Source organism: Myotis yumanensis, unplaced genomic scaffold (assembly GCF_028538775.1).
Source record: "Myotis yumanensis isolate MYYU_CA2020_CCGP unplaced genomic scaffold, mMyoYum1.0.hap1 SCAF_2, whole genome shotgun sequence".
Classification (NCBI taxonomy): Eukaryota; Metazoa; Chordata; class Mammalia; order Chiroptera; family Vespertilionidae; genus Myotis; species Myotis yumanensis.
This window is the reverse complement of record NW_027223753.1, coordinates 193,698,848-193,712,041: the sequence shown is the minus strand read 5'-3', so window position 1 is coordinate 193,712,041 and position 13,194 is coordinate 193,698,848. Positions and strand designations below refer to the sequence as shown.

Genomic DNA, 13,194 nt, shown 5'->3' with positions numbered 1-13,194 from the left:
TACAATGATATCCTCAACTTTACTGGTACGTACATTCATTTTGGGTCATCAAATCAAAGTCGACTTATTTGTGGTACTCCTCCAGGTGGTAAGAGTAGATAGGACCAATATGTGAAAATTACAGGGTGATGATATGTGGGCCTGTTTCCCCCAGAATAACTGCAGTGGGGAGGGGTCGTGAGTGAGTGGTGCTCGCTCGCACTAATTAGAGGTGCAGACAAGGTCTGTTGCTTGGCCCAATGAAGGAGAGAGCATGCTCACCTGGGCAGAGTGGTTAGGCCAGATGGGCTCACGAATCCTCTGGAACATATGGTGGCACTTACAGAAAAAGCCACCTAAGAGATATGCCAACCAAATGCATTCAGACAAACTAACTATAAAAAGCATTTTTAGGAGCTAAGTAGGGAAAGTGAACACTGACTAAATGTTTTACTAAAGATTTATTTATTCAGATACGATGAAGATATTGTGGTTATGGTAATTTTTTAAAAAAGAGCCCCATCTTTAGAAATATATACTGAAGCATCAACAGATGAAATAATATGATGTCTGGAATTTGCTTTAAAATAGTCCACTAGGAGAAAGGGAGAGAGCTGCGTCAAGATTGGCTAGTTGAAGCTAGATGGATGCATGGGGCATTCTTAAACTATGCTCTTTGCTTTTGTATCAGTTTGGAATTTCCCATAATAAAAAGTTAAAAACTTCATATGGGGAAGAAATTCCTATGCACAATGCAGGCACTGTACTGGGTACTAGCATAAAAGCCTACCCCAAGAACACATTGGAAAAATTCGAATTGGACATCTTCAGTGTCAAGTTAATATATTCAGTATTGTTTTCAAATCAAGAAGAGATAAAGAATTCTTTCATCTGCAAAATAAGCCAGTCAGAGAAAGACAAATACCATTGATCTCACTAATGTGTGGAATCTAATGAACAAATGGAACTGGAGGCATGGATAATAGATACATGGCACAGGCTGGCAGGAGCCAGAGGGAAGGGCTGTGGTGTGGCTGGATAAAGCAGGCGAAGGGATTAGCTAAAGAACATATATGCATGCCCCATGGACAGGGACAATAGTGTGGCGAAGGCCAAGGGAGGGGGAGGCTAAGGGAGGAGGGGGAGGCTGAGGGAAGTGAGGGTGGCCAAAGGGGGTGATGGGGGAGTCAGCAATAATGTCAACATAAAAAATTTTTAAGCGTAAAAATATTTTTAATCAAAAATAAAGTAAAATTGAGAGGAGGAGTTTAACATTTTAAGAAACCATAGATTCAGTGGATTTCTAAAAATTCTACATTTTCATTTAGTTGAGTAAATTACTGGGAGGTTACTCTGTCAGGTGATATTTTACTACTGAGGCATTTTCCTTGGATTTTTACATACTAATAAATTGCCATCTCGTCCTTTTCAGGGGCTGATGATGCTTCAGGCCTCTTTGTATGGTTCTTTCTCTCCCTTTCTTTTTAAAATTGGAAACTAGTCTGAACTAAAGGCAGACAAATGCATCATTTGAAGTCAGGATCTCTAAAAGCACTTCCCGGGGGGACCTGGCTGAGTACCCACTTCCTTTCTTTGGTTTCTGGGCCCAGAGCTCTCGCTAAATGGGTGTTCTCCCCTTGTGTCCACGTGTCCAGACTCACATGCTTTGATTCTTAGCTGAACTGAGGGGAAAACGCAGGAGAGAGCCCTTGCTTGTTCATCCCCTTCAGAGGCAGAAGCCAGATTGACCCGTGCACTGATTTCAGGAAGATGAGAAATGTGTCCGTGCATTTTTTTCCCAGCATAAGCCCTGAGGAATATTTCCCTTGGCACCTGTTGTCCAGAGACTTCGGGGCTGATTTCCTCAGGCCTTACACCCTGGCTTTCCGATCGCTTGAGCTGATACTTTCCCCAGAGCAACCTGCACACGGGGCTGCTCCTTCCTGGGCCGTGGAAGCCCGGAGCATCCCTGAGGCACCTGAGTCAGGCCCTGCGGCCCCTCCGACTCTCCGTGTGGCAGGTGCAGTGGAAAACTTAATAAGCCCCAGACATTTTTGTTTTTTGTTTTTCAGACAAAACGCCACTTTTTCTAACAAGCTATTTCCCTAATAGTGAACAATTTTTCGCACTCTAATGTTAATGTATTTGGAAATCCTTTGTACTTTACTCCTTTCCTTCCAGTACTCTTATAATTATGCAGATTAGTTATGTTCTCAAATTGATGGCTTCCCCTGAGCTTATGAGAAGCTCATATAAAAATTCTAAATTTTAACAAAAATGATATAAATAGATGAGAGATAGATAGATAGATAGGTAGATGATAGATAGATAGATAGATCTGTGATACATGTGCCCAGAAATCGTTACCCATTCTGACCTGGATGCAGTCTTACTTGGATACAGTCCTGCCTGTTTTTAAGTGCTCTCTTCTCTCTGCCTCAGGCTTGAATGAAGAGCTGGTCCAGCTGCTGCTCATCCGAGATGAGCTGCACACGGAACAGGACGCCATGCTGGTGGACATTGAAGACTTGACCAGGTTGGTGATCTTTTGCCCTTTCTAGAGAAGGTCTGAAGTTTAAGAGTTAGGGCAAGAGCGAGCTCTGGAGAACTCCCTCCCTTCCTCCCATGGGTTCCTCACCTAATCCCTGTTTAGATGGAGGGGAAGTGGCCAAAGCTGCTCCTTTCCAAATGCATTGCTTGTCACAGCCGTCCTCCCAGTGTGATGGGCGCCAGAGCACTGGACCATCGTAGGGCGCACCCAGGTCGATCAGCGGTTCTGGCCCAGGAAGACTGTGTGGCCCCGGGGAGTAGGCTCTAAGCCATTCCAGGCTGGCGAGTTTCCAGCGGATGAGCCGCCACGGGGTGGGTGCCACAAAATGGCACTTGCTGGTTTGTGACCTGACTCTTGATCGCATCTGCTATGCCCAGAAGGCAGGGGCACTGGCATCTTTCCACAGTACCAGTGCCACCAGATTGCTCTCACCGGGGGGAGACTCCGGGACTTGAGTCTCTAGCCGGACCTGGCTCCAAGTGCCTCTCTGTGAAGCAGTAAAGAGTGCCTCTTTCCCCAGGGGACAAGGAAACAAGGCTAATGCTGGCCAAGGTCTTGCATTTGTTAGTTTTCCTTACAGAAAAGCTCGTCACCGTAAGTGTAGAAAGTACCCAAAATACTGCGAGCATTCCTGGTATCTCACATTTACTTAGGCACCTTTATATAGACAGTTTATCTGAAGTCTTTAAACCAGGAGGCAACGGTTACTATTAATCCCAGAAATGGTATTCAGAGAGCAGAAGGCTCTCCAAGGAAAGAAAGAACACTTGCTTGTCACAAAACCATCAGGCATTGACCGCATGACCCACCACCATCCTAAAGGAGCTTGAAAACGTATGTGGTGAAATTGCTCCTGAGGACCCCTTCTCGGTGTGGAATGCTGGGGAAAATATTTTTCTAAATGCAAATGTTATAAAGATAGTTTGGGTGGCAAAATAAATGCCATGGAACTCTGTTTAGGCTTTTTTTTTTTTTTAAGACCTATCCAGGGGCAGCACGCTGTTTCGTATGCTTTGAATATTATCCTGCCTCATCCCTAACAAAAAGACAAAAACAAAAACCCAAAAAACCAGAAGGCCTTCCCGTACCTTCTTAGCATATTTGCCTGCATCTGAAATAACACTCAAATTGCAATAACACTCAATAATATTATTGCCTTCTACAGATGTATTCAGGCACTGCACCAATAGCTATAAGACACAGCCCTTTTTGTCAATCTACGAAATTTGTATGCATGTATTGAGATTATGGGAAACCACTATTGAAATGTACACCCGGGACCTGCATCTTTGAAAAATATGTGAAGTCTTTGATAAATGTATGATCTGCCTGTGGGAGCAGAGGCTTTTCTCTGCCCCTCAAAGCAGCATTGACCTCACTCGTTGCAAGGAGGACACTGAGAGACTCCCCTTCTCTCAAAGGGTTAAGTTATTGGGATTGCAGTGTGGTGTTTTGTGTCTACTTTCAGATGGTGTGATCCTGGGAAGCAGGGCAGGCAAAACCAGGGGGTTAAAAGGAGAGCAGTCGCTAATTTAAAAGTGTTGGAGGCATCCTTTAAATTGGAGTCAGTAGGGAGAAGTTTTTACGTCCATTCCCGACTGGTGGATTTTTACTTTGCTTATGGGGGAAAAGGAGGGTACTTAAACGTCCCTCACCGTAGCAGTCCCAGAGCTTTGCAGCCAGGTCTGAACTGGCGAAGAGCTTGGCTGTGGGGCTTTCAGATTTGGCTGCACACTGGAACCCCGGGGACCGTTATAAAGTGTGGATGCCTGGGTCTGACCCCCAGCGATCCTGATTTAATTATCATGTGGCGTGGCCTGGGCATTAGGAGCTTTTAGAGCTCCCCAGATGATTTCAGTGCACAGCCGAATGAGGACCACTGGTTTGTATGAAGCCTCTTTGGCGACGTGCTCCCTGGCTCCCTGAGACGGGGGTAGGACACTCCCATGTGGAGCCTAATCATCCGTGCTACATTGTCTGCTGTCTGTCCCTGCCTGACTGTAAACCCCCTGAAAGCAGAGACGGTGCCATTCTCATTCATTGCTGCATCCCCATAGCTGAGGACAAGGACTGCCAGGTACATAGTAGGTCCTCAATAATGATTGTTGAGAAAAAGGAGTCCTTTAGGGCTTTTCTATAAATAACTGATGAGTACCTTTTAATTGTATGGACTGAAACTCTTTTCCCTCCTTTGTTTGAAATGTTAATGAAATACACCATTTTTAAAACTTATTATTAAGCATAGTTGTTATACAATCTTATCCTATCTAATAATAGACAAACATGGTAATTAACCATACCTCCGACATGCTTCCCATTGGCTAATCAGGGTGATATGCAAATTAACTGCCAACCAAGATGGCAGCCAGGCAGCTGAAGCAAACAGGAGGCTTGCTTGCTCCAGTGAAGGAGGAAGCCAAGGTTCCCCGCCTGCCGCTGCTGGGCTCTGAGCTGCACTCTAAGAAACAATGTTGCAATTACAGAAGCTAAACATACCCCATGCTTTCAGCCAGCCAGCCGAGCTGGAGTTTCAACAGTGTTTCAATTATAGAAGCCAAACAAACCAGATACCTGCTTTCAGCAGCCGAGGTCTCAGAGCTGGAGCCGAGCCTCAGAGCTAAAGCCGGCTCTCAGTTCTAGTGACAGCCATAGAAGGTAAATAAATCCCAGAATAAAAAAAAGAAAAAGAAAAAAAGGAGCGGTTGGGAGCTTCAGTCACCCACCACCTGGAAAACGGCCCTCAGCCCCTCAGCCAGGCTGGCCAGGCACCCCAGTGGGGACCCCCACCCTGATCCAGGACACCCTTCAGGGCAAACCAGCCGGCCCCCACCCATGCACCAGGCCTCTATCCTATATAATAAAAGGGTAATATGCCTCCCAGCACCGGAATCAGCGGAGCCGCGAGGCCTCCCGGCACAGGGATCAGTGGAGCCGTGAGGCCTCCTGGCACCGGGATCAGTGGAGCCTCCCAGCACCGGGATCAGCAGAGCAGTGAGGCCTCACTGCCCCTGTATCAAGTAGAGCCGCGAGACCTCCTAGCACCGGGATCAGCTGAGCAGCGAGGCCTCACTGCCCCGGTGTCAAGCAGAGCCGCGAGGCCTCCCAGCACTGGGCTCAGCGGAGCCGCGAGGCCTCCTGGCCCCTGGAGCAGCGTGACAGGGGGCAGCGCCCAAACCCCCTGATCGCCCTGCGGCTCTGTGTGTGACAGGAGGCAGGGCCACAACCTCCCTATCTGCCCTGCTCTGTTCGTGACAGGGTAGGCGCCCCAACCCCCTGATCGGCCCTGCTCTGTGCCTGATAGGGGGGAGCTCCCCAAACCCCTGATCGGCCCTGCTCTGTGTGTGACGGGATGCAGTGCCCCAACCCCCCCATGGGCCCTGCTCTGTGTGTGATGGGGGGCGGTGTCCCAACCCCCTGATCTGCCCTGCTCTGTGGGTGACAGGGGGCAGCGCCCCAACCCCTTGATCCGCCATGCTCTGTGTGTGACAGGGGGCGGTGCCCCAACTCCCTGATGGGCCCTACTCTGTGCATGACAGGGGGCAGCGCCCCAACCCCCTGATCGGCCCCGCTCTGTGCGTGACAGGGGGTGGAGCTGCAACCTCCCAATTGGCCCTACCCTGAGCGTGACTTGGGGTGGCATCACAATCTCCCGATCCGCCTTGCTCTGTGCATGATGGGGCGGCGCCCCAACTTCCCAATCGTCCCTGCTCTGAACCCGACCAGGGGCTGCACCTAGGGATTGGGCCTGCCCTCTGCCACCCGGGAGCAGGCCTAAGTTAGCAGGTTATTATCTTCCAAGGGATCCCAGACTGTGAGAGGGCACAAGTGGGGCTGAGGGACACACACACACACACACACACACACACCCCACCCCCCCGTCGCCAGTGCACAAATTTTTGTGCACCGGGCCTCTAGTATTGGTTATATTAGTTTCTGTACAATATAGTGATTCGACATTTTTATACCTTACAATGTGATCACTTCACTAATTCTAGTAATCATTTGCAAACTTATCACAATATTGTTGACTATATTCCCCTCCCCCTTTTCACCCATCCACCTAACCCATCCCTTTTGGTAATCATCTTTTTGGTCTCTGTTTCTATGAATCTATTTTTTGTTTTATTTATTTGTTTTGTTTTTAGATTCTACATATAAGTGAAACCATATGGTATTTGTATTTCTCTGTCTGCCTTATTTCACTTAGCCTAATAGCCTCTATCAGTGATGGCGAACCTTTTGAGCTCGGCGTGTCAGCATCTTGAAAAACCCTAACTTAACTCTGGTGCTGCGTCACATACAGAAATTTTTTGATATTTGCAACCATAGTAAAACAAAGATTTATATTTTTGATATTTATTTTATATATTTAAATGCCATTTAACAAAGAAAAATCAACCCAAAAAATGAGTTCGCGTGTCACCTCTGACACGCGTGTCATAGGTTCACCATCACTGCTCTAGATCCATCCATGTTGTCACAGATGGCAAGATTTTATTCTTTTTTTTTGCTGCATAATATTTCTGTGGTGTGTGTGTGTGTGTGTGTGTGTGTGTGTGTATGTGTGTGTGTACCACATCCTTATCCATTCATCTATTGATGGACACCTAGGTTGCTTCCATATCTTGGCTGTCATAAATAATGCTGCAGTGAACATATGGGTGTTCATTGAATTAGTGTTCTCATTTTCTTTGGGGAAGTACTCATAAGTGGAATTGCTGGGTTGTATGGTATATCTGTTATCAACCTTGTATATATCTCTCAAAATAATACCCAATTTTAAATATTTCCCAAAGCAATATCCTATCTGTTCTTTTCTTCTTTCTCAGAAAAAAACCCTTACTCTGTGTGTGCATACGTGTGTGTGTGTGTGTTTGTGTGTGTGTGCACATGCACTCATAGATACATATTTTAAAACTGCCATAAGAACTAGAATTCAGTTAGCAATAGTGGAATCTTAGCTCACTGTGCATCAAAATATTTCTTGAACTGAATTTGTTAAGGGGGCCCAGGAGCTACTTTATGAATATGATCAAGATTCTTTTATATATAGAATTGGGGCCATGAGTTGGTCTGTTAAAGAGCATTTTTTTTTTTAGGGAAAGAGGGTATCTTTTTCTTGAGTTTCTTTATTCTTAAATGAATATCACCAATTATTTGTGGGCTGTTGACTGTGGCAAGGACTCTTTTGTGACTTCCCTGTTTCTGAACGTATTTGTGGTTTCTGTACCATAGATATGAGACATTCCACATAGAACAGCGAGTTAAACTTGACGTCATTGACCACCCAGATGAGGGCAGCACACAAAACTGCCCGATCCTTTGGGTACAGCTGGGAGCCACACCCCGAGATGCTTTTCTCTTGCCAAATTTACAATTTCCTAATATCCTTATCTTTCTTCAAAACACGTGTCTTTTGCAGCCTTCAGATGCCACCATTCTCTGAGAAGACGGTTAATTAGTGCCCATGTAAGTGATAGAAGCAGCTTAGCCATTCCTCCCACCGTCTCCACCGACCACATGCCGGGTGGACCACACTTTGGGCTCAAAGGCCTTAGTAAGGCTGGATGAATAAGAAGATTCACCCCATCCTACCCCTACCCTCACTGCCACGATCATGCCCTTTGGACTATTTGAGGGGGAAAAAGTATACAAACATGGACATTCTTTACATCAACAAAAGCCTACCGTTTGCTAGGAAGACATTAGCTTTGTAAGAATGGCATTGGATTGCTGGCTTCTGATTCCTGTCAGGAGCCTTGCCAATACGTGTGTCTGTGTGTGTCAGGAGCCTTGCCAATACGTGTGTCTGTGTGTGCACGTGTTCAGATAAAGTAGTTACGAAGTTACTTTCTGTCACCTCCCCGCCCTTGTTTTGACTCTCTGCTTAGCACTTATTTTTCTGTCTGCTCACTCCTTGTTTGCTACTTGTTCCTTTCTTGTCTCTCTCCTTTGGAATATTCATTCCATGAGAACAAAGACCTCGTTGTCTACTCACCACCAAATCCCTCACGTCAGCAGCCATGCCGGGCACATAGGGAACATTTGTTGAATAAATGATCCCAGAAACTTATCTCTCCTCATTTTTAAACACAGCACTTTAACCGGTCTGAGGTTAATCCAATGGCTCATTAAATAAAAGGACTTGTGCATAGAAAACTGAAGAGGGCAAATCCATTTGAATTAAGATCTATTTCTTGATTTCACCATGAGTAACTGAACCTCAGTTTGGAGGATGTTTTAGCTGTTGATTGGAAAGCAGCTTGGATCTTCCCCCTTCACACTAACCAGTTGATTTATTAATTTTGCAGACATGCCGAAAGTCAGCAAAAGCACATGGCAGAGAAAATGCCTGCGAAGTGAAGAGGAGCCATCCCATCTGTGGTTGTAAAAATGCTGTTGCGCAAGGTGGCGCAGAAACAAACAAACATCAGTGTTAGTCATTGATAATGTCTGAAGCTTCATGTCCAGTGATTGGCCTTTGCTTCTTTTTCTTTCTTTTTTTTTCCACATTTTACCAGATGAATTTAATTGACATTTTCGGAGCATTACACCCCAAAACTGCAGGGCACACGTTCCCCTCAACTCACATGGAACACCCTCTAGGACAGACCACATATTAAGCCATAAAACAAGCTTAAATGAACTTAAAAAGATTTAAATCATTCCACACACCTCCCACCCCACCCCCAGCCACAATGGCATGAAAGTAGAAATCAATTTAAAAAAAAATACCTGAAAAACACATAAACACATGGAGGCTAAATAACATGCTACCAAACAGTGAATGGGCTTAACAATGAGACCAAGGAAGAAATCAAAAGATACCTTGATCCCTGGCTGGTGTGGCTCAATTAGTTGAGTGCCATCCGGTTCAATTCCGGGTCAGGGCACATGCCCGGGTTGTGGGCTCAATCCCCAGTAGGAGGCGTGCAGGAGGCAGCCAATCGATGTTTCTCTCTCATATTGATGTTTCTCTCTCTTTCTCTCTTCCTTTCCTTCCTCTCTCTCTAAAATCAATAAAAACATTTTTTTAAAAAAAGATACCTCAAGACAAGTAAAATAAGAACATAACCCCAAATCCATAAGACACAGGGAAAGCAGTCCCAAGAGGGAAAGCAGCAACAATACAGCCCCACCTCAAGAAACAAGAAAGTCTCAAACCAGCAATGGAACCTTTCACCAGAAGGCAGGTTTTGAATGAGCCCATTGGATTATTTTAAAATGTGTACCATGATCGTCATTGGATTGATTGATTGTTGTTATGGAAGTATTCTTTTTTTTTTTTTTTAGTGAGTAAAGTTCACCAAACATAAAAACTATTTTAAAATGAAAAATCCAATAGCATTAGATACATTTATAATGTTGTGTGATGATCACTTCTATCTAGTTCCAAAACATTTCATCACACCAAAAGGCAACCACATACCCATGAAATGGTCACTCCCCATGCCCCCTACCACAGTCACTGTCAGCCACTTGTCTGATTGCTGTCTCTATGGATTCGCTTATTCTGGAAATTTCATATAAAAGGAATCACACAATAGAAAAGACAAGTTTTCCCTTAAAAACCATGGTGCTGGTCCAAATGCAGTGGGCATCGACGGCAACACTGCTCTCCACTAAAATTGAATGATAGGCAGACCCCTACTAAAATTGAAGAGTAAGTGGTACACAAAATTATTCAGAGAAGGAAAATCAATTTCACTAGGGAGCACTTCATCTTGAAGTCTTCATCATCCGATGTAGGCCAGGAGTTGATTAATTCCAGGTTTGCTGAAAGCCCAGAAACAGCGTCCACAAGCTGGAGTTTTGTGCAGCCTGTTCTGCTCCTTAGTCTCCAGAACTCTCATTTGCTGTTCTTGAAATTGTTTTTCCTGATACTTGGATAGATTCCTGTAGACCAAGATTGCTACTTTCAGAACACTTTTTAGGTCTTCTTCATTTCTAAGTTAGTTGGTCATTGCTTTCCATCTGATCGACTTTTGTGCCTCAATTTAATAAAAATCCCACCATTTGCTCTTTGCTTTCCTTTAGAGTAAGTGAAAGTGGTCCGAGGTCATCCTCATGTCTTTCTTCAATATTTGCCTTGTAGGAAAGCAGCTGTGCTACTATAGCTGTATTTTGTCCAGTGGCAGCACAGTGGAGAGCAGTGTTGCCATCGATTCCCACTGCATTTGGACCAGCACCATGGTCTAACAGAATAGTTGCCCAGTCCTCTTCCTGGCATCATATGGCCTTAATCAGAGCTGCTCTGTTTTCATTGTTACAGGGGTGCAACAGGCATTTTCTGTCTTCTAGGAAGGAGAGTAGCCATTCCCAGATGGCCATTGGCACAGGCCGGATGTAGAGCAGCCCTGTTCTTGTCTCTATCATTCAAGCCACTTCGCCTGAACAAGACAATTTTTCACTCTCCATACGTTGCCCAGGCCAGCAGTTTTGTGAACAGGCATTTTCTGTTGGCTAGGAGGGAGAGTGGCCACTCCCAGATGGCCATTGGCACAGGCCAGACCTAGAGCAGTCTTTTTCTTCTTATCTCTATCATTCAAGCCACTTCACCTGTTCTGCTTCTTAGTCCCTAGAACTCTCATTTGCTGTCCTTGAATTTGTTTTTCTTGATACTTGGATAGATTCCTGTAGACCAAGATTGCTACTTTCAGAACACTTTTTAGGTCTTCTTCATTCTAAGTTAGTTGGTCATTGCTTTCCATCTGATTGACTTTTGTGCCTCTATTTAATAAAAATCCCACCATTTGCTCTTTGCTTTCCTTTAGGTTCTAAAGGAAATTTGCTCTTTGCTTTCCTTTAGACTCCTTAAGTGAAAGTGGTCCGAGGTCATCCTCGTGTCTTTCTTCCATATTTGCCTTGTATGAAAGCAGCTGTGCTACTATAGCTGTATTTTGTCCAGTGGCAGCACAGTGGAGAGCAGTGTTGCCGTCGATGCCCACTGCATTTGGACCAGCACCATGGTCTAACAGAATAGTTGCCCAGTCCTCTTCCTGGCATCGTATGGCCTTAATCAGAGCTGTTCTGTTTTCATTGTTACAGGGGTGCAACAGGCATTTTCTGTCTGCTAGGAGGGAGAGTGACCATTTCCAGATGGCCATTGGCGCATGCCATATGTAGAGCAGCCCTGTTCTTCTTGTCTCTATCATTCAAGCCACTTCACCTGAACAAGACAATTTTTCACTCTCCATACATTGCCCAGGCCAGCAGTTTTGTGAACAGGCATTTTCTGTTGGCTAGGAGAAAAAGTGACCATTTCCAGATGGCCATTGGCACAGGCCAGACCTAGAGCAGTCCTTTTTTTCTTACCTCTATCATTCAAGCCACTTCACCTGAACAAGAGAATTTTTCACTTTCCATATGTTGCCTGGGCCGGCAGCTTTGTGGATCTTTCCCAGATCTTTGTCTGGAATGTGGTAGCGTGCCCTCTGTCTCCCACGCCACTCCTCCCGGGCTGGCGGAGGAGCCCAAGGGCAACACGTCCAGCCTCCTCCTCTCTTTCACACGAGAGCCCACGAGCTTCAGAGAAGCCTCACCTTCCCTCCGCTTTTCTCGACTCCTGAGCCCAGTACTCTCTCTAGATAAGCCGACCACCTCACGCCACAGCATTCAAGCAGGGCAGTTTCCTGGCCTTTGCTTCTTAATTTATTTTAATTTTTTTTACTGTGCCACTAAATATCAGGCATTTTAATAAAATATTGTTACAGAAATGTACAGTGCTTACACCATCACAAAATCCAAAAGGATAGTTTTTATTTTTATTTGTTTAGAGATTTTCAGTTGAAGCAGTATTTTACCATTGACTACTTTCATTCTTCACTGTAGTTTTAAAGAACTGTAAATGACGGTGCTATACAAGTCAAAAATACATGCCTGCCTCGTAGTGAAGTTGTAGCTCTCCGTAATATGTATATTTGAATCAGTTTTCAACATTTTGTGAATGTTGACTACCTGAAGTTCAGTTTTAGATGTGCTATTAACATTCTGTTGGATTCAGAGGGTTCCTTGAAAGTTTTATGTATAAATATGTAAAATAAAAATTAAAACTTTGTTTCATATGATATGTCTTTTTGCTCACTAGCAAGCCCTACCCTGGCTATATTTCTTCCCTTTTCACTCTTCCTCAACCATATTCTCCACCAGGAATTTTTTTGTGGTTTTAACCACTTCTATTGGTCTCATGAAGAAAATTGCCAAGTCTAATGAAGTAGGTTATAGGTTATTTTAGCAGTGAACAAACGAAGGGCTCTCCAGAGGACAAGCAATACAGTGATTTGCCAACAAGATGGGGAAGAGTGTGGGGGGGGGGGGGGCAGGGGGGCGCTGTTTAAGAGTATGTGAGGGTATGTGTGAATGAGTGTGTGTGTGAATGAGTGTAAGTGTATGTTTGTGAGGGTATGTTTGAATCAGAATGTATATGTGTGTGTGACAACATCCAAGCTGGTGCTTCTGTTACTGCTCAGAGTTACCAATCTGGAATTCTAGCACTGCACCATTTCACAGCTGCTCGTCTTGTTAGAGCCCATGACTGCATCAAAACTCCTTTTACCAAATTTGCCACATGAATACACAGTGTTGGCACTCATGATTTTCTTCAGGCCAGCTGTGGCCATCTTTCCAATTTTAATCACTTCCACTGGTCTCATGAAGAAAAATGC

General features: G+C 44.9%; 1 protein-coding gene across 5 annotated transcripts in view; it reads left to right on the top strand.

Moving 5' to 3' along the window:
* The window catches only part of SCHIP1 (schwannomin interacting protein 1), a 657,653-nt gene extending 645,061 nt beyond the window's left edge, over nt 1–12,592 (top strand). For all 5 annotated transcript variants that reach the window (XM_070406902.1, XM_070406905.1, XM_070406903.1 and 2 more), the window contains 2 exons: nt 2,422–2,515; nt 8,842–12,592. In XM_070406902.1, coding sequence (XP_070263003.1) covers nt 2,422–2,515; nt 8,842–8,893 — 146 coding nt within the window. In that variant the 3' untranslated portion in view covers nt 8,894–12,592. The remainder of the gene's footprint in view (nt 1–2,421; nt 2,516–8,841) is intronic.
* Nucleotides 12,593–13,194: the final 602 nt, after the last annotated feature.